The 22536-nt window shown below is 35.3% G+C and overlaps 2 protein-coding genes across 2 annotated transcripts; one reads left to right on the top strand and one right to left on the bottom strand.

Annotated features, from left to right (window-relative positions):
- Positions 1–11927: 11927 nt before the first annotated feature.
- LOC115229026 (tigger transposable element-derived protein 4-like) lies at positions 11928–15056 on the bottom strand. The gene is made up of 2 exons (XM_029799453.1): positions 14486–15056; positions 11928–12082 (listed from the first exon to the last, which is right to left on the bottom strand). The coding sequence occupies exons 1-2, from the start codon at positions 15054–15056 to the stop codon at positions 11928–11930; spliced, it is 726 nt and encodes a 241-aa protein (XP_029655313.1).
- Positions 15057–15568: 512 nt separating this feature from the next.
- On the top strand, positions 15569–16000 carry LOC115229024 (histone H3.2-like). The gene has a single exon (XM_029799452.1). It carries the CDS (start codon positions 15578–15580, stop codon positions 15986–15988), a length of 411 nt encoding a protein of 136 aa, XP_029655312.1. The 5' UTR covers positions 15569–15577; the 3' UTR covers positions 15989–16000.
- The last annotated feature ends 6536 nt before the right edge of the window (positions 16001–22536 follow it).

Below are 22536 nucleotides of genomic sequence, written 5' to 3'. Positions count from 1 at the left end.
TCCGTTCCATGCGGAGTCCGTGTATGGTGAGATGTCTATGACGGCGTCACTCGTCAAACCCGATCGGAGCTTCCGGCACAGGCAGCCTCTGGGAATCGAACCCGTGACCAAGAGATTTAGTTACGAGCACTCAACCATTCGGCTACCTTATTAAAGAATTGAATAATTCATCATTTTTTAACACTAGTTTTATTTTTATATTTGAACTTGTAATCATTTTTACTTAACAAATTATAACTAACAAAAAATCAAACGCAATAAAAAACCGTTTTATTTTTGATTATTTAAAGTTAGTATTCAATATGGCCCCCTTTTCCTTAAAAAGGTTTTGTGCTCTATTCAGCATGCTTTCGATTAATTTTTTTTATAAAACTAATCGGTATTTCGTTCCAAATATTTTCGATTTTTCTTTCAATTCCGAAACATTCTTTGGATGAAAGGTGTTTAATTCCCTCTTCATATGAGCCCATATATGTTCGATCGGATTTAAATCCGGTGATTGACGTGCCCATGGTAAAAGGTTTACTTTCTTTTCTTGAAAAAATCGCATAGTCATCTTGGAAGTATGACATGGTGCCATGTCTTGTTGGAAAATAAAGTCACTAAGCTCCATTTTTTTGCAGATTCCCATAAATGGTTACATAGTGTGTTGATATAAAGTGCGGAATTCATATTCCCGTGTATAAAAGCAAGCGAGCACATTCCGTAATAGGAAAAACAGCCCCAAACCATAACTTTCTCCCCACCAAATTTTACAGTAGGCGAAAGGTTGCTTTTTTGAAGGCCTGTATTGTTTTTCCAAAAACAATATTGCCGTTTTTTAATATTAAAAACTTCGAAACTGCATTCGTCACTGAAAATTGTCCTCATCCATTCAGTGTTTGGCACAGTAATGAAATGCTTTGCCATGTTATAGCGTTTTTCACTATTTATTTTGTTCAATAATGGTTTTTTTCTACATACACGAGCATATATTTGCTCCCTTCTTAAATAATTTGCGATGGATCTTTTACCGACTGTTCTTCCGGTTATTTTACGGAGATCATTCCTTAAGCAATCAGCTTTTTTTTGGAGGTCCTCTTTAACCAGGTTGAGTAAAATAAGGATATCGTCCTTATTAAGAATTTTTGGTCTCCCCGAATTTTTCATTCTTTCAGTCGTACCATATTTAATGAATTTTCAGATGAAGTCAGCGATAGTTGATCGCGGGATATTAAGCTCGTCAGATATTTTTTTAGTGGTCCAATTTAACGCATTCAAGCTTAGAATCTTTCCTTTTGTTATTACATCAAGCATTCGTAATTTTATCAAGGGTTAAAATTCTAAAAAAAGTAAAAAATATCACACTCACCAGAATAAACGGTTTTTTATTGCGCTCGTGTAATTAAAATGTTTAATTTAGACATATAACACAATACAAAAAAAATATAACAAAATTGATTTAGGGTTAATTTAATGATCCCTTTCGATATCGACAAAGAAAAATCACGGTTATCTTTGCAAAATATGCCGTATTTAAAAAACGGTTTTTTTTGCACCTAGTGTACTCTAAAATGGAGGAATATGATTATACTTGTATTCAAGTCCTGTACGTACATGGGATCATTCTTGAAACGATAAGAAGTCTCTCATACAGCCATTTAAATGTTTCATGTTAATTTGGGCTCGCACCAATGAAACTAGCCCCATCAAGGGTGCCAAAATGGTCTGAAGTATGACTCAAAATATCAAAATCAACTCCTGAATATTTTTGAGCTGTAATTGTTAAAAAAATGTCGAAAACTTTACTATCAAATGTTTTAAAAATATCGTAAGTTGTTGTTTCAGACTGAAACTTTTGGAATATGTTTCCACAGGTAAATTTTGTTGTAAATCGAAGTTTTCATTCAAAAGCAATTATTGATTCTAGGCAGAGATCCTACAAAGTGTTCTAAAACTGAGATATCTCAGCCTAAAGACCGTTCCAAATCAAAATTGGACTGCACTGTTTTATTAGGAAAGGGTATTTGTTGACCTTTGATTTTTTTAAATGATTGTACTGATCACAGAATCGTTGATGTATATATTGAATATAAAAATAGAATAGCTAAACAAAATGTTAAATAAGTAAGTATTAATTCATGAAAAATGGAAGAATATGAATCTTCTATTATTTTTTCTAGCTTTAATCAGCATTTAATAAATTTCACAGAACTTAATTACACAAAAAAGATATAAAAAGAAATCAAACACACCACTCATATCGAATTTCACTGGAATTAATATTTTCGACTACTCGTCTAATCAGATCATTCAAGCAAGTATTGGGTTTCCTCTATACAATCATTTCTTATTACAAATTACCAAAAACCTGTAATGTTTAAATTCTTTAAAATTAGACAACTTAGAAATTCCATGACTAGAGAAATTGCTAGGATGAGTAGTTTTCAGTTTATGTTCAAAAATAAACAACGAAATGACAGTATATGCCTATTGGGATACAATTGAGACAAAAATCTAACAAACAACCAATTCGGTTTTTCAATGTAGTCTAGTCTCCAAATACAGTCAACTTCGGGAATACGAATATTAGGAAGCTGACAATCCGTGATATTCGGAGGCAGAATTTTATATGTTTTTAAAAACTAAAAACTCTGTACTAAACCAACCTTGACTGCATTAAAATGAATACTTCTTGAATTTTTTTTACCAATTCTGTGATTATATGATTTGAGATAAGCAGGACTCAAATATGTGAGATAATTCCGATTCACATCCAAATACTTCCACCCACCTGTCTGACAAGACCATATGCAAACAGGCTAACGTTATAAATACATTTCCTATACTTTAATTCGTCATATCTTAAAACTCGACGTCGATTGTTCATTTCAGGATATTTGCTCATAAATAATCTCGGAAATGGAAAAACGTCCATTCTCGACGCCAGCAAATCCATGTGATTGAACATTAACCGAGTTTTAGAATCTCGGAAATACAAATTGGCAGAAAGAAACTTTTAAATCCTTTTGAGGGACATTTTAGACTCCCGAGTACCTCCTCAGACAATAGTTCATCATATTTTGAAGGAAATAGTTTGATAATGTTCTTTTCATCCAACATTTTAATGGCTTCATCAAGATTTGGTGGTCTTTGGGGACAATTGACAGGATAATGTTTTGAGAGAGTGTCCTGGCATGTCAAGGTTTAGCAAACCAGAATATAACGGCATTCAGAAGCCATTATGTCTGTGTTGTAATCGGGAGTGTTTGTGCTAACCATGAATAATTGGACTACTAATTGAACAAACTGGAGAGTTTAATTGGTAGGGATACATACCATTGTCATTTGCACCTTAAGAAGATACGATTGCTCATTTTCAACAATTTGGCTTTGCTCTGAGTGTTGAATTTGATCTTTTCTTTCAACACGTGAATTTCGGTGCTCGTTTATTTTGAGTTCTTCTTCTAAAAATATATATTGTTAGACTTGAATTTAAAATTAAATATAAAATAATAACAACTAAAAATCAACTGGAAAAACGTCCAATGTTGTAGTCTACTCGATTCACTTCTTCCACCGAACAGGGATCAATTTCGCTTTCGAGGGATAAATCTAAACAACTTTTACTTAAGAAAAACTTTTTGTGGTTTTGACAGTAATCAATAGATCGCGCCATGTTTTTGACTTGGAAACTTGTTCTTGCGGATAGTTCAGTAAATCGAGAATTTCGTCCATGCCTTCGTTAATTTGGACTTTTGAACGAGTCCGATGTCCGATAGAGCTTTCATCCTGGTTATGGTTTATACATTTATTTTTACATTGTTAAAGATGTTTTCAATGCCGTTATTTTGATGATTACTTTCTTCCATCTCAGCACTTAAATAATAAATAAATTTTATTAAGAAATTAAAAAAAATTTATTATTACAAATTTATTAAAATTTTTCTGTTGTAAATGATTTTGAAAACTACAATTCTCAGTAGAATATAATTTAGTCGAGTGTACTGATACACTCTCCTGATGAAGATTTTGAAATAAGTATTACATAATAATTTGATAAAATAGATTAATTAATAATTTTGTAATTAAATATGACGAATATTCAATTCAAAATGTAGCTGTGAAGTCAAAATAAAAATATAGGTAAATAGTAATACAGTCCGACCTTGAATTGGAACACTAAGTGTTCCAAAAACTGAGATTTTTCCAAAACTGAGGTTTTGTCAAAAAATTAATATCAATGTAAATTTAATAATTTAATTAATGCAAAAAAGTCTTAAATATTATTATTTATTGAAAAATAGTCATCGATCCTTTTTCCATAACTATAATTTTTCTTCAAACTACTGAACAAATTTTGTCTGAAACAGTAAAAATCATTTAACAAAATTGGAGTTATGTCTAGAACTGATTCTTCCAATTCATTCACTTTTGTTACTACTTCTTTGACCGTAGTCTGTTTATTTTGCATACCACTGTAAAAATTTTCTTCATTATCGCTGCTTTCCGTATTTTCCAACACTTCGTTTACAACTTGTTATATAACATCATCCGTCAGATTATCAGAAACAACAAATATTTCATTGCCGAAAGTATTATCCCAACAATTTGTAATTATTTCGGAGGATACATTTTGCCACGATTTCGATACTATTATCAATGATTGGCGTAAATTAATTTTTTTAAGTAAGTCGCAGTAAAAATCTTCTTTATCTATACAACAAATAAATTCAATTAACGCCTTCGAATAATTATCTTTAAAAGCTTTGATTATCCAATTATCCAATGGTTGAAGAATTGAGTGTATTTTTTTTGGGTAAAAACAGCAATTCGATATTTGAGAGCGATTTATTTTCATGACACGAAGCGTTATCAAGAATTATTAAAATTTTTCTCTTTTCCATTTTCATTCGTTCATTCACTAAGAATAACCATTAAATAAAAATATCTCTTGTCATCCAGGCATTTTTGGAAGATGAGTACATAGCACCATAATCCTCAGAGTTAAAATTTCTGAAACATCTGGGATTTTTAAATTTCCCGATTATTAAAGGATCAAATTTTTGGCCTGAATAACTGCAGCAAAAGAGCAAAGAAATTTTTTCCTTATTTATTTTAGACCCTGACGCTTTTTTATTTTTTTGTACGAATGATTTTTTTGGGGTCTTTTTTATAAAAAGACAAGTTTCATCAATGTTAAAGATATTATTTTCTCCAAATTGATCAATTTTTTCATGGAAAACTTTTAAAAATGATTGAATTCCATCACGATTACATGAGTTTTTTTCGCCGCTAAGGATTTTGAATTTGAGTTCATGTCTTTTTTTAAAATTCATTAACCAACCATTCGATGCTTTAAAGCTTGTAATGTTCAATTTGCATTAATGACTAGAAATAAATAATAATAATAAATTTTGTTCCAAATTGGAGTAGAGATGTTTTTTTTAATATGCGTTTTGGCCAAAAGATTCCTAGGATGTATTTCAGCTGCATTCTGTGTAAGGAATTCAGATTTTCCATTTCCTGCACTGTGAGTGCCCAAGAGGAGGAGTTGTATAATAAGACTGGTTTTACGAACATATTGTATAGTTTGATTTTTAAAGACGCAGAAATTTGTTTGCCTCTCAACCATATGTTGTTTAATCTTTTAAGCGCGAAAGTTGCTAGTGATTTTCTTCGTATCATGTCTTCTGTATCTCCTAAGAGAATGCCAAGTTTCTTTGTATGCCTCCATTTTTTCTCGTGTCGTTGATCACATCGCCTGACTATAGTGTATTCTGTTTTCTCAGTGTTAATTTTTAGGAATTATTTTTCAAAAGTGTTGGCCAATTTGTCCATAGTACCTTCTAGTTGGCGGTCTGTTGCCGTGAAATCTATGTCATCTGCGAAGATGACGTCTGTAATATGTCTGGGGATGTTATTCCTGACATTTCGTAGGGTCGCTTCCAGATATACGATGAATAAGACCGGGGATAAGGCGTCTCCTTGGGGAGTGCCCTTGTTTGTTTCAAATACTCTGGATTTCTGGTTTCCGAGCTGAATAAATAGTTGAGTGGAGGAGAGTAGATAACGAATTATTCTGATGCAATCTTCGTCGAGTAGTGGCGTTAATATTTGTATCATCTTAATTCTACTGATTGAGTCAAATGCTTTAGATAGGTCGATTCCCATTATGTGGTACTCTTCTTTATATTTTTGACACGAAGCACACATTTGTGGCTCCAAACAGCATTGGAAGTTGATCTTCCAGTGACAAACCCACTTTGGCTGGGTCCGATAAATTCACGTAGTGGGCCTTTAATTCTTTCCAAAGCAATTAATGATATAATTTTACCAAGTGAGTTGAGTAGTATGATTGGTCTTAAGCTGTTTAGCTTTCCTTTTTCCTTCCCGGGTTTATGTAAAGGGATTAACTTCCGATTCCGATGTTAATTTTGGAGTGTTCTTCAAAAGTTCTTTATTGTTTTATTTTATTAAGAAATATTTTAATTATCTACTATTACAAATTATTCCTCTCAAAAAATTCGGAATGATACTTTTTAAAAAAATTTCAAAACTTGCAAATTTTGTGGATAATGGCACCTAAAGTTAGCACAAAAGGACAAAAAAGAGCTCCCATTAAAACAAAAAATGTTTCCGTCGCTACAAAGAGACAACTGTCTGCACTAAGAAGGCTATGTCGAAGTGGAGGCGTTCCCGCTTCGCACTCCCCGGAGGACAAGACGGTTCAGTGTGCCACTACGATGAACTGCCGGAGCCGTGGTTCACCGCCACGTGCTTCCGGCTATTCTAGTGGTGTTTTTAATTCTTTAGGTCAAAGCAGGAGGTCGAAGCCTGGACCCTCCCAGATGGGTTCAGCACTCACTGGAGACTCTTCTCCCTCTGCTCCCCCTTTGGCTGGTGTCGGGGGAGCAGCAGCTGCAACAGGTACTAATTGTTTGGTAGCCACGACAACCGCACAGCATGCTGGTTCGCCACGTGTTTGCGGTTTGTCTAGTGGTGCCAAACCCAGCCAACTTAAGTCATTTAATGCTAACAGGGTGTCGTCTCCTGGGCCCGCTCCGGTGGGTCCGGCAGGAAATAAGGTTCCCCCCGAGGACGGTTGGCACACGGTGGGGAAGCCGAAACGTGTTGCTGGCCGTCCAACCCCTAATGTTTTAGGTACTGGGTGTGCGTCCGCTCAGGTGGATGCACACCCAAAGAAGACCACTGGCGCCGGGGGTAGAATTACCTTTGGTGCTGTGGCACGACTTGAGGTCCTCCCTACAAGTGGGAAGGCCTCGGTCGTAAAGATCCTAGGTACCTTGGACTCTATCCAGCCTTCAAAGCTGTATAGAGTCCTGAAGAGGGAGCCCACCCAATTCCTGCTTGGTTGGGAGAAGGAGGATGACTTCTCCAACTTCAAAGGGGAGTTGGAGAAGTCAAATCCGTTCGGTCCTGGCATGCATCGCCTAGTCAGGATCGAACGTAAGGTAAGAAAGGTAAGTGTCCTCCTCCTCGGGGTTCCTCGGGACTTCGAGGATAATGACCTCCTAGATCACCTGCAGCAGGAGTACCCCAGTGCCTCTGCCATTGCACGCTTCAAGCAGGGTAATCGCCCTCTTGAGGCCAAGAAGATCCGAGGCCAAGAAGATCCTTGGCGAAGAACCGATATGATGCTCAACATCATATCGGTGAACGCGCGTTCCCTGGAAGGGAAAAGGGACGCCGTTCAGAGGATGTTGGCCACCACGAGTGCGGACATTCTGGTGGTCAACGAAACGAAGATAAGGGGGGTCCGTACGTAGTTGATGGCTACAACTGTCGTCACATACCCTGGAAAGACGGGTCATTATGTGGCACGGGAACTAGCCTCTTCTACAAGCCGTACCTTCCCCTACAAAGTTCAGGTTTATGTTTATGTAGCCTATGTGAATTCCTCCAAGTGAGAATTCGCATAGGTGAGCTTACATTTTACCTAGGAGGGATGTACTCGAAGAACTTTACGGCGTGCTCCTGGCACGTACGGGAGTTCTTTGAAAAGCATCCGAAGGCCATGGTTGTTGGGGACCTGAATGCCAAGCATCAAGATCTTGGCTTCAGGGTAACCAACTCGCATGGTTTGGCTCTGAAGACGCTGATTGAAGAACTCGGGCTGGAAATCCGGACCTCGAGCGAGCCAAACCACGTCGACACGAGGGGAGGACGTGACTGGCTAGGGCTTGCTCTGGTCAGTCCCGGTCTTCTAAATTGGGTTAGTAAAACTATTTTATTGCCCGATATTGGGAGCGACCATCTGCCTCTATTGCACGAACTCCGTGAGCCAGTTCCTCAAAGGGTCCCAGGATACTTTGACCTCCGGGTGGGTTCCTGGGCTAACCTGGAGAGTTTCATGGCCAGCAGGTTGCCCTCACTTCTGGTGGGGAATACCTGCGCCAACATACGTGAGTTGGAGGCGCTTGATAATGGAATCAATGCTGCCCTGACTGATTACATGCGAGATAATTTCAAACAGAACTCAGTGCAGGGTCAGTCACATTCCACGCTCCCTCACCGGATCTTAAATAAAATTAGGTTCAAGCGCCGGCTATCCAGACTACGGGACAAATGCATTTACGAGGAGAACCGTGTTTGGTTTCGTGGCTGGATTAGCCGGCTTCAGAGGGAGATCCGAAGAGAAATCCGCGAACTCGAAAGTTCGCGGTGGGAGAGGGCCTGCCGAAGGGTGGACCCTCGCTTTCCGGACTTCTGGAAGCAGTTGAAGAGCCTGTCGGGGAGAAGGGGGGCTAAGTCAGTGCGCCTTAAACGCTCTGATGGAACCCTCGCTTCGGACCCGGTTGAGGTGGTTGAAATACTTTCAGCCCATCTCAATGACATCTCGGGAACTGACGGAAGTCAGTTCGTAGAGACATCGTCCTTTGATACTGTCCAGCAGATATTGTCGTGGGACAAGCGCTGCCAGCTGGGCATATCAAGGAACGATGCAGGCGAAATTACTGAAGCGGAGAGTTCCAATGGGGCTTCAGGGAGGGCCGCTCATGCGGGGACTGCCTTCACAAGGTGTCGTCTAGTATGAAGAGCGCCCTCCAGAAAAGGGAATGCGGTATTTTAGTTAGTCTCGACATTGAAAAGGCCTTCGACTCGGTGTGGCACGACGGCCTCCGGAGTTCCCTTGCCACGTGTGGGGTTTCTCCGTGTCTAAGGCGCTGGCTGTCGGGGTTTCTTGAATCTCGCAGACAGGTCGTGCGGCATCAGGGCGTCTTTTCTAAAGTCGCAACAGTCCTTCGCGGAGTCCCTCAGGGCTCTGTGCTCAGTCCGACACTATTCAATGTGTTTATGGCCACTGCGCCTATGCCAGTCAATGCTCGTACTGAAATGGTAATCTATGCAGACGACATTATCCTCTGGGATCACTCAATGAAACCGGAGTGTGCGTGTCGTAGGCTTCAGGTTGCTGTGGATGGACTTGCAAACTGGTGTGGGAGTAGGGGTCTGAGAATGTGCGCGGACAAGTGCAGTGTCCTTAAAGTCTGTAAAAGGACGAGGGGTTACACTAATTTTGTTCCTAGGTTATTGCTGAGCGGGTCAGCAATCGCTGCAGTTGATCGGATGACTTATTTGGGCGTGCTCTTTAAGCCGTCCGGTAAGTTTGATGATCACATTGCACGTACGAAAATGCGTGCAATGCAGCGATTAGGTGCGTTGCGTGCTTTCCGCTTGAGCAGAGGTGCCTGGTTCCGCGTGTTTAACGCCATGGTGTTACCCGTCTTGACCTATGGCGTCCCGCTTGGTACCTCTATGAGGACAGGGATAAGCATGTTGACGTGCTTAAAAAAGTAAGAAGACGAGCCATAAGGCTAGCCTATGGCTTAGGATTCCGGACTGAGCTCTCCGACGCCCAGGAATCATCCCTCAAAGGCCTCTCTGAGGTCCTAGAGAAGATTATTTCTGGATGGCAGGTAAGGCGGTAAGTCTTAACTTGTGGTTGTGTGTAGGGAGGCGTGTGTGTGATGGAGACTGAAAAGGCAGCGATGCCGAAGGTCTACTTAGTTAGTTTTTAACTGCCTCCCTTAACTAATAAATTTTTCCCCCCGGAACATACAAATTTTGTTAATAATTCATCAATTTAAGCAATAGTTACAATTATTTGATGGTGCTAATAAAATATTATTTTAAAAATATTTAATTTTTTATTTTTAAAAATGATGAGTGAATTAACCAAAAAAATTTCGGAATGATACTTTTTTGCATTACTCGAAAAAATTTCGGAATAACGTTGTTTAAAAATTCGGAATAATATAAAACAAAAATAACTTGTCTGAATCGGTTCTGTCTGAAATAACAAAAATATGGCTAGAACACAACAAACTGCTCAAAAATCTACTGGAGCAAAATTTCCAAGGAAACAATCTGCTCGCAATTCTGTTTCACAATTTGCCATTATTTGGTCAATCTTTATTTTTTTATTTATTTGGATTAGAAGGAATATTTTGCGATGTAGTTTCTTTTAATTAATAAATTATCTGAAATTTCATCATTTTGTTATATTTGCGAGTTTATTCTTTCAATTTGTTTATTTCGCATATTTCAAATCTTCTCATTTATCTTTATTAATTGAATTTTACTTTATTTTTTGATAGAAAGTTCTATTCTTTATATTCTTATGGCAAAATTTTATTTATTTGTTCCCGGATTTGGCGATCTTGTATTTTAGCGCCCTAAAATCTAAAATGATCAATTTCTTTAAATTTTAATCATTATTGTTATATTTTTTATCTAGACTGTTTTTAAACTGAACACGAATTTTATTATTGTTATATTATTTTTATAAATTATTATGTCACAGGCCTTGGGTGTACCGAGCCTAGGTGCTTCTACTTTCGGACTTGGAAAAAAATTTAAAAAAATATTTGAACTCTATTTCAATTGGACTACTATCAAAAATAATTTAAACTGTAATCTTTTTCTGAAAGTAGCTTAGAAAAAACCCTTATTTTTATATTATTTTTTCAACATTTTAAAGTTCAGAAAACAAAAAATTTATTATAAAAAAATATTATTCTGCCTTAGCCCTTTTTCCGGCTTCGTTTTCTTTATTTTGGTAGGTCCTTATAAACTGTGCGGCTACCAATTTATCAAGTACTTCTTGATAACCGACCTAAATTGTTATAAATTGTAATCATACCCCCATTCCTCCCCTATTCCTTTTAATGGTGACCAGTTCGGTTCGCCCTTGACTGTTTTTTCCTAGACCCGAACCTTTATAATTTATAACACAAACCTTCTTTCCAGCCATATTTTTCCAGGAATTTCTTTGAGGAGAAAACCATTTGTGCATATTTTATCGCAGTTTTATTTATTTATACAGTTTTTCTATAATTTACTTCCTTCCACGTTGTTTATAATTTCCTTCTTTCTACGTGTGTTCTTTTTATAATTTCCTTCCTTCTTAGTAAAATTTAACAAATTTAATTTTAGTAGTAAATTTACTTTTTTAGTAAAATGCAGGGACTGGGCGGTCTTTATCTACCCTCTGTAAAGATAAATATTATAAAATGACAATTAACAGAACAGAATTTTTTATTGTAAAAAACAAGAGACTGGTACTGAATTATTTTTGACGCCTATACAACAAGATGGTTGCTCGAGGGAGTCGAACTGATTTAAAGTCAAAAAAAATATTTGGATTAAAAACAGCTTATCTGTATTTATAAAAGATAATTTTTCAGATAAATTTATTTTTACATCAAAAAGTAATTTACTTAAAAGGCAACAAATATTTGTTGCAAACTATTTCCACAAATTCCATCGGATATTCATATTTTCCAATAAATCTATGCATTATGTAGTTTGTTCCCTCTTTATCATTTCTATTAACAAGAAAATATCCAGGTCCAAATATTCCGACATTTTTTATATTAAATAAAATAACTAAGTTCGTTGACATCTGAAGTCTCATATTCCAATTATCCAGCATTCAGAGCCTTCATATATGTGACATTCACTTGGTTATTTGTGATCAATATATGTAGAGACATTTTTTCACAAAGCTGTTCAATAGGCTTAATGTCGTTCATTTGTGGTCTGAATGCGTTATGGTGAACCAAAAGTGCGATTACAGCTAAAATATAAACATACAAATTATACTAAATATAATTGAGGAAAGTATAAACGCGCTTGTTGAATGTGGTTTAACATAAGGTTTGTAAGGCTTTCTTTGAATTGGAGCTTCGATAGATTCAAGACTAAGGCTGTGTTCTGAAGGGGCATATGTTGGTGGATTTTCGATTATTTTAGCTCTGTCAAGTAATTTCTGGTCTAGGACTAAGTAGTTGGCCTCTGATTGGGACAGAACGTCAAAACTGTCCACTACTTCCAGAAGTTTCTCCTGTACGGTCATCTGTTTACGGGCTTGTTTTTGGAGTTCAATAATGCTTAACTGCATTGGAGTGGTCGCTATTACGGGTTGGTGATCAGTGTTGTGTTTTAATTCATCTATAAGTGTTATTTTTTGTAAATTTACTTTTTTTCTTTACGTTTCGAATGAGCTTTTTTTATGCGATTTGGCATTTCTTAATGACGTTGTTATTCATTTTATTTTTAAAATAATTAATTTCCCAAATTGTCATTTTTTTGATATTGCTATTTAAGTCAACAAATTTAACTTTTTCAGAAGACGAGTGACCCAAGTTGCATTAAACTTGAATAAATTAATCTTAATTATTTAGTAAATTAACTAAGGATAGTAGTGTCAACTCTTTGGATAGAGTGAGTCTTTAACCTTTTTGATTTTTGAATCCAAATTTTCTGCATAGGTGCATGTGTATGCATTTAAAATTTCGTTATGTCGCCTTGTTTACTCGGAATTAAGCATTCTATTGCATCGAGTTGCCAAATGGGTGACTGTCTTATGATAAGATTTTCAATGTGGGCATTTCGAACCAAGCTCGCGGAAGGTCGGTGAAATCGTTAGAGGCCGGTGGAAATTATTTATTAATATTTTGCGAATGGACCCCAGAGCTCCGACCAATCGGGCAATGGATGATTATTTTTCCGAACATGGAGACAAATATCGTGGAAGATCTAGATCCACTCTTCCGGCAGTTCTTGAAAGGGATCTCAAACTTCATGGCAAAAGTTTCAAAAACTGGGACGACCTAAAATCTTTGCGGGATTTCGCCCGCAACAGAGGGGCATGGACGAGCAAGGAACAGAAGATTGTTTTGCTTGTGACACGTGTCGGATTATAACTTTGTTAATGTTCCTACGGAATGTATTATAATAATAATTTCCTCATGACATTAACTAATTTATAACTTTCTCGTTTTACTTTATTGTTTTATTTTATTAAGAAATATTTTAATTACAGTAAAACCTCTGGTGCTCGCCATTTTCGGGACCGAAGAAAAAATGGCGAGCAATAGAATTTGGCGAGCAATAGAAATAATCAATAAATTTGTTGACATTGAAATTTTGAAAACATCTCCGTTTTCGATACTTTCCGATCATAAGTGAGCCTTCCAAGTCATATTTGAGCAAAGAAACAAAGAGAATCGAAAGAAATTAAAAGGAAAAAATTAACTAAAAAAATCTTTAATAGTTTTTTTTAATTCAGCCATATTTTTAATAACGGTTTCGATTAGTTCCAACGAATTTATATCAAAATTTTCATTTTGATAAAAGAATGACTTTATTTTTTTCAACATTTTCAAAGCCTCTTCTGAAGTCACATGAGATTCGTCATTATGAGTATCTTCATCGTCATATTTGTGTGGAAAAGAATCTCCAGCAATATTAAGGTAATCTTCAATTTCATCTATTTCGGTAAATTCATGATTAATAAAATCATCTTTATCCACCGGGTCCAATATTTTCAAGATATTTACCATTTGATCATAATTATCAATTTCAACAGTTGGTCTTTCGAATTGATTTTCACATTCGATCCATTTTGAATGTCCGAAACAATTTGCAATTGTTTTGGTCGTTACTTTTTTCCAGGCAAAATATGTGAAAAGAAGACTGTCTTTTAAAGTTATTTTTTTATGAGCTTCCAGTGGATTTTCTCCATTTTCAATTTTTTCTAACATTAACTCAAATTTAAGTTTATTAAAATGTCCTTTGAAGGATCTAATGATTCCTTGATCCATTGGCTGTAGAATTGTTGTAGTCTTCGAAGGTAGGTAAAGAACTTCAATTGACTGTAAATCAGCGTAAAGTTTATGGGATGGGCATCGATCCACAACTAAAAGAATTTTTCGTTTTTTTAGATGCCTATCCCATGTTAGAAGCCATTCGTTAAAAATTTTACTTGTCATCCATGCTTTTGGTGAATGACAGTAATCGACAAAATTTTCGACTTTAAAATTTTTAAAGCAGCGAGGTTTCTGGAACTTTCCAATCATAAGTGGAATTTTTTTGTCTGTCCCGGTCATATTTGAGCATAGCAACAAAGAAAATCTAAAAAATAAATAAAAATTAAACCGTTCTTTAAGGATTTTATGTCCATGTCGAACCTTCTGACAAACACTTTTTGAAGGGATAGATTTGTAAAAAATCCCAGTTTCATCAGCGTTATAAATGTTTTCAGCATTATATTGTTGAATCTTTGCAGAGATCAAAGAAGTAAATGCATCAATTTCTTGTTTCTGATCAACTGCAATAGATCCTGATTCTCCATGTAAAGTCCTCAATTTTAAGTTGTTCCGTATCTTGAACTTGCTTAGCCATCCATTGCTGGCTTTAAACTCTTTAATTCCATAAATATTAGCAATGTTCTTTGCTTTCAACAAAATTGAATTATCGTCCAGAAACCCCCCTCTAAGCTCAATGTATTCCATCCAAGTTAATAGTTCGGTGTCAATAACAGAATAAGTTAAGTTAGATAATCTCTTCTTATTGGAGAAAATAGGATCAGTGGACATTATTTTCTCTTTTCCAAGTCTTAAATCGTTCACAGCCCTTCGAGATATTTTTTTCTTCAAAACAGAAGAAAAAATGTAAGCTATACGGTCCATCGTGAGACTTTTGTTCTCCTCCATGTACGCAATAATGCGACGTTTTTCATTAAAAGACAATCTTGTGCACTTACGCATGTTAAATTTAGCGTGGTTGAAATATTTTATATAAAAAATAGTTTAACCAAAAAAAATATTTTTAAAAATTAATGGCGAGATTTAGAAAATGGCGAGCAATAGAATATTTATCAAAATTTACTAGAAATTTTTAATTTTTTGAAAAATATGTGGCGAGCAATAGAGGTGGCGAGTAACAGAGGTGGCGAGCACCAGAGGTTTTACTGTATCTACTATTACAAATTATTCCTCTCAAAAAATTCGGAATGCTACTTTTTAAAAAAATTTTGGAATAATACTTTTTTATTATATAATGTTGCAATAGTGAGGGGAAACAGGATTGCCATCAGTTTTTCTTACACTGTATAACTATATTCCAAATTTTTTAACATTAATAATTGATTGAAGATAAAAAAATAATGATGAGTAATTTAACCAAAAAATTTTCGGAATAATACTTTTTTGCATCACTCGAAAAAATTTCGGAATGATGTCTTTTTTTACTATACTGGCATTGTCATTGTTTTCTGAAATAATAAAATATGGCTAGAACAAAACAAACGGCTCGAAAATCTACTGGTGCAAAAGTACCAAGGAAACAGTTGTCTGCAAAATCTGCTCGCAAGTCTGTTTCACAATTTGGAGGAGTAAAGAAACCTCATCGATTTCGACCTGGAGTTGTTGCAATGCGAGAAATTAGACGATATCAAAAGAGCACTGATTTGTTACTACGAAAACTTCCATTCCAGAGACTCGTGAGAGAAACCGCTCAGTTTATCAAAACTGATTTGCGTTTTCAATCGTCAGCGATTGTCGCTCTCCAAGAAGCGGCAGAGAGTTACCTAGTTGGAATTTTTGAAGACAGTAATTTGTGCGCAATTCACGGAAAAAGAGTAACTATAATGCCAAACGATATGCATTTATCGAGAAGAATTCGAGGTGAAAAAACATAACTTGTTTTTTTAAATAAAAAAATGATTTATTGTTTGTATAACTCTGAGACAATTTTTAAATTTTTTGTTGAAGTTTGTAGAAAATGTAATGTTGCACCTCGTTTAGATAAAAAGAAGATACTAGTTGTGTATTTTAGAAAAAATATAATTAAAAATTGTTCAATTCGGATTTGTTGGATAATTAATAAATAGTAGGAAAACAAACAAAAACCTATAACCATGAACAAGCTACAGTGAACAAAAATAAAAACTGGACATGCTACAGTGAACAAAAATAAAATTAAAGAAGCTTGAAAAGTGGATGCCAATTTCAACTGTTTTAAATTTACCAAAACATTTACAAAAAAAGGGAAATCAGTAACAGCTCAAACAATAAGAAATACCACGAAAAAATTGGTCTGAATGCATATCCACCCACGAAAAGACCACTTTTTACTAAAAACCCTAAACTTCAATGATTAAAGCTATGCCAAACATGCAATATGCTCTCGAAATATTTTGGGAGCGAGTTATTTTAAGTGATGAAAGTAAATTTAATATGTAAAATAGTGATGTAAGAACTTTAGTATCGAGAAATCGCAAGGAAAAATATTTAACAAACAATCTTACAAAAACAGTAAAATTCGGTAAAGGAACTATCATGAACTATCATGCCATAATCAATATTGGATTTATTAATTTGGTTTTGATAAAAGAGAAGATTGGTGGAGCTTTGCATGTTAACATATTAACGAATAATATGATCTCATTTCTGAACAAAATCAAACATAAAGATCCTAGTTTCCATAAGCAATCAGCTTTTTTTTGGAGGTCCTCTTTAACCAGGTTGAGTAAAATAAGGATATCGTCCTTATTAAGAATTTTTGGTCTCCCCGAATTTTTCATTCTTTCAGTCGTACCATATTTAATGAATTTTCAGATGAAGTCAGCGATAGTTGATCGCGAAATATTAAGCTCGTCAGATATTTTTTTAGTGGTCCAATTTAACGCATTCAAACTTAGAATCTTTCCTTTTGTTATTACATCAAGCATTCGTAATTTTATCAAGGGTTAAAATTCTAAAAAAAGTAAAAAAATATCACACTCACCAGAATAAAGTTTTTTATTGCGCTCGTGTAATTAAAATGTTTAATTTAGACATATAACACAATACAAACAAAATATAACAAAATTGATTTAGGGTTAATTTAATGATCCCTTTCGATATCGACAAAGAAAAATCACGGTTATCTTTGCAAAATATGCCGTATTTAAAAAACGGTTTTTTTTGCACCTAGTGTACTCTAAAATGGAGGAATATGATTATACTTGTATTCAAGTCCTGTACGTACATGGGATCATTCTTGAAACGATAAGAAGTCTCTCATACAGCCATTTAAATGTTTCATGTTAATTTGGGCTCGCACCAATGAAACTAGCCCCATCAAGGGTGCCAAAATGGTCTGAAGTATGACTCAAAATATCAAAATCAACTCCTGAATATTTTTGAGCTGTAATTGTTAAAAAAATGTCGAAAACTTTACTATCAAATGTTTTAAAAATATCGTAAGTTGTTGTTTCAGACTGAAACTTTTGGAATAATGTTTCCACAGGTAAATTTTGTTGTAAATCGAAGTTTTCATTCAAAAGCAATTATTGATTCTAGGCAGAGATCCTACAAAGTGTTTCTAAAACTGAGATATCTCAGCCTAAAGACCGTTCCAAATCAAAATTGGACTGCACTGTTTTATTAGGAAAGGGTATTTGTTGACCTTTGATTTTTTTAAATGATTGTACTGATCACAGAATCGTTGATGTATATATTGAATATAAAAATAGAATAGCTAAACAAAATGTTAATAAGTAAGTTAATTCATGAAAAATTGAAGAATATGAATCTTCTATTATTTTTTCTAGCTTTAATCAGCATTTAATAAATTTCACAGAACTTAATAAACACATAACACACGACATAACTGTGATCTCTATGAACGACCTGTCATCCTGCTTTAACAGTCTCACCAAGTCATTCAAAAACTGGAAAGAAGAGGCAGTCCTTTCCCCCCGTCCAGCCTCGCAAACAACCTCTCGAACTTTTCCACATCAGACTGGACCATCCCCACTGCCTCTGCCCTCACAGTCCTGTTCTTCCAACTCAAATATGTCACTCTTGAGGTACAATGCCTCAACATAGGCCAACAACATGTGCTCTCCGAGTCTCTCAAGGAAAGGATTGGGGTCACATAGCTTGATGTAGTCTGCCAGTCGTCCTCGATGATGACAAAAATGATGTCCGTGACACTATTCAGTCAATCCACACCATTTGTCAGTGCACAACTCGAACAGTACCTGCATACTGTCTATTAGCTCATCCACTACCACACACTCGACAGGCACAAACAGCCACTCTCGAAGACTATCTTCTTGTCGAGTCCACTAATGAGCCTCTCGACGGCGACGGACATGTTCAGGCGATTATTAGAGTTGGCAATCCATGTTGAGGGACCACGACACCATGTAGTGGGTGAAGAGGGAAGGGACACTCCTCGATTAGACACTCATGTTCTTGGATTAGACATGTAACCTCGTCTACAATATATTTCATGAGATGAGGGAATCGAAGGACACTTCCATTGCCCTTTGGAGGGAAAGATACCCCTCCACTTGACTTATCACTTTCAACTACAATTTCCCGTATACAGACAAGTCAAGAATTTATCAACCGAAGTCGTATCGGGCTCTGTCCTCGAATGGCACTAAGAGTCAGGCGACTGAACGGAGTGGGCCTTCAACTTCCTAGACTATTTTTCCCATATTGTCGGCAGATGTGCAAGTGAATGCACCTTACCACCTCATTTTAGAAACGCATTTCCGAACAAACACTTTTAAGTCGTCCATGAATAACAAGTGGTTTGTCAAGTATACCTGAACGCTATTGACTAAATTGTCCACTAGCACATTTGGAAATTTCGTATTCAATATCCTACTCAGGGAGTCCAAAACAAACATAAAGATTTTTGGAGATAAAGAATCACCCTGCAAAATCCCCCTTTTCATTCGTGGCCAACAGGGTCAAAACCCTTTTACATCAATCCACGCAGAAGAAAGGTTATTCGCATTTTGTTAATGGATACATTGATTGAACAATCCCTGCTGTTTGACTCCTGGGCACATTCTTTTCATTCCCATTTGATTGTCGAAGATCAAATTGTATGCTTCAATGTAGTCCCTCAATTGATTGCCTTTAAAGTCGGAGTCCACAATTCACGCAACATTAATTTCACTTGTACAATTTGGGAATTAAACTCAATTGAGCAATTATAAAAAGGGGGATTTCCGTTTTGGGAGACATATTTTCTGGTTTATGACCAGGCAGAAATGAGTCCTCCTTCACTCTACTCCTGACTAGTGTCTTCACGTTCAGTATTTACTTTGTAGTTTGAAACCTTTCATTGAAAGCCTGTGTTATATTATGCACAGTCAAGAGATATTCTTCCAAATCTTTATCGGGTGGAGTGTACTATTTTTGTACCCCATTGCATGTGTGAAATCCTCGAGCCACTTCATCTACGTTCTCATTAGCTTTTCTTTTTAATTGATTCGTAGGTAGGCCATTAGGTAGAGTTTCACAGAGCTCAATCGAAATAAACATGCACGTATCACAAGAATTAAATTATCTACAAAAACTAATTTTTAAAGGTATGATTTTAGATAAAAATCAATTTAAACTGTTTAAAGCCTTTGCTAAAAGCAACTCCTGCTGGATCATTTGTGTCGCTTTTTCTTAAAAATTATTTTTTCCTGAACTTAATAGAATGAGATGAAATTTATTGTAAATCTGTTTTAAAAACTCTGTGCTCTCGTTAGGACCAATTGATTTTGCAGCCTTGAAAACTGTTTGCCAGGCACATTCGGCTTAGTGCTATTTCGTTGGCCTTCACGAATCCACCTAGATCGGAAATTTTATCTTTCTGGGTGTTAAAATGTGCCTGCCTCATGCTTGTTGATTCTAAAAAAACTTCATTCTCTCGTACAGGCTGATTGCGGGTAGATTTTTCAGTGGGCTGGACGAAATTGTCAGGAGAACTCTAAACTCAGCAGGCTTGGGTTCTATACCTTGTGAGTCTTGTGAGTCTCGATCGCGCAGACGGGAAACAGGTTTAGGCTCTTTTCTTTAGAACGGATAGATATCTCGTCTGTGATGTCACTTATGTGAACTATTTCAAAAAATCTAATCCAGTTAACTCTGTATGTTTCTTTGGCACCGCTTAAAAGTGCCGAGAGAAGTCGAAAAGTGCGAAAGATCAGCAATTAATGAATACGTTTGATTGACACGCGTTGTGGCAAAGACCAACGGCATTATTTTCTTCAAAAAGTACGTGCAACAACAAAGAGACCAGCTGGTTGTTTCAGGATATTTTTTGGCAATTATAAGAGCAAATCTTAATACAATTTGTTGCTCCTTGGCATCCTTGCTCTTTTTCTATTAATTTAAAAAATTAAGTTAAAAAAACATTAAATGTTTGAATACCTTTAGTTTTTAAACACTTCACTGTGAAATTGGATTCCAAATCTGATTCTCATTTTGTATATTGCCATTTTATTTTCAATAATTGATATTTTTCACTCTAAGGGATATTTTTCTTGATCTCTTTTTGCCGCTTTCTTGTTTTGCCATTTAAAGACAATTCTAGGCCAAAAGAAGTTGCCGTAAAAGTTTCTCCAAAAAATTACTCAATTTAGCGAGTCACTCTCCCTATTTATAATTTTTTTCTCAATTGTATTTTAAAATTTGATTTCTCTAGTTCCTTAATAGTCCCTTCTACTAACTCAACTGGCCAGGCAAAAATGATTTCTCAACCGTTCCTAGGAATTCATCTGAGCATTAAATAAGTAGACTCAAGCAGAGGCACAAAATATTCTGGCTCAGCATTGTAATCCGTAAAAAATAATTGTCACGGCTTGGATAATCCTCCTTTAAATAACTTATTAAAATCAAATGAAAATAGCCTGATACTAAAATTAGATCAAATTATTTTATTTTCATCAATTTTTTGTTTAAATAAATTTTATAAAAAGTCGGCGAAACTAAAATCACAGATTCTTCCAAATCAATAATTTTCTATATTGACACCAAACTTCTAATTTTGATCAAATTTATTGAACTCTAAAATTAACAAGTACAAAGTAGAAAATTTTTATAAAGCTGATGAAGCTGACATTTTCTACAAATTTGTTATTGCAAAATGTGTCCGCCAGAAATTCCGATCAAAGCGTGTTTTCTGCGTTTAGAGAGAACCAGAGATTTATGTCAAGAGTCACCTTCTGACTTCTGTTGAAAGCTGGTTGCTGGCTGTACCAGAGGATATCGACAGCAATCTTGTGAGGTAACTCGCTTGCAATCCGCGGTGCGGCCACTGGCGAATCCTGACTTTCAAATTATCAGCTACGACAATTAATTTTAAAATTAACACTTTCTGACAATCGAAATGATGCTGGAAACTAAGACACCAATTACGTCAATAATATCGAGATATTCTTAAGTATTTATTTTAAGTATTAAATTTTAGATTCTAATTGTTATCGATTAAATTTTGAAATACACTCCATGTAATAAAAAACCGGATTTTCGAATGCTTAATTTTTTTGATATTCTGTTTTTAATTTTAGACTTTTTTTAATTTATAATGATAATCTTCGTAACTTTTCTTTTATAATTTTTCAATAATCTTTTTGTACAGCTAAACTGACTATATTAAATTTTTTCTGTGTAAAAAAAAATTGGATTAAAAAAACTTATTCAGAAAATCATTGAGAGTCGAAGTTGGAATATTCAGCTCCTCAACAATCTTCTTTTGTGTTCAATTTAATTGAATGAGGGCTATAATCTTTCCTTTAGTGATTTTATCAAGCATTTTTTTCAAATACCTAAAAATTGGCTTAGCAACAGACTAATCAAAAAAAATCCGGTTTGTTAATACACGCTAAGATTTTATCAAGATCAATTATTCAAATATAAATTATAATTTTAAAAATGGTAAAAAGATACAACAAACGATTGCTGAAAAGTAATATTAAAATTGATATACATTAAAAAAAAATACTAGTAAAAACATGCAAACTTGAAAATCCGGTTTTTTATTACATGGAGTGTATGCAATGGTTAAAGATGCAACTATCAAAATCTCAATTCATTCCGATAATGGAAAAAAGTTTAATGGTTGAGTTATGTGGATTTCTCAAACCCCGTAAAAGTACGTCTATAAAATTCTTTCATCTTGCCCATTTTCTTAATTAAAAAATGGTATGGTGTGTGTCTGTCTGTGCAACATCAAATTAGCAAACTACAGATAAATTATCAAAATCCTTTCCCCTTATAATTTCCAATAATGGGGAACAAGCCAAAAATGACGAGGTTCTCCAAAAATATTCTCAAGAATATCTTCAACGATGAGGTCCTTAAAACTTTCCCGCCAAGAAATCGACAAAAATATTGCTTAAATTGAACAAAAATGTCCTCTACTCACATGATAAGGTACTTTAAACCTTCCCTCCAAAAAAATTAAAAA

Source organism: Octopus sinensis, unplaced genomic scaffold (genome assembly GCF_006345805.1).
Source record: "Octopus sinensis unplaced genomic scaffold, ASM634580v1 Contig11633, whole genome shotgun sequence".
NCBI lineage: Eukaryota > Metazoa > Mollusca > Cephalopoda > Octopoda > Octopodidae > Octopus > Octopus sinensis.
This window is presented reverse-complemented; position numbering and strand designations above follow the sequence as displayed.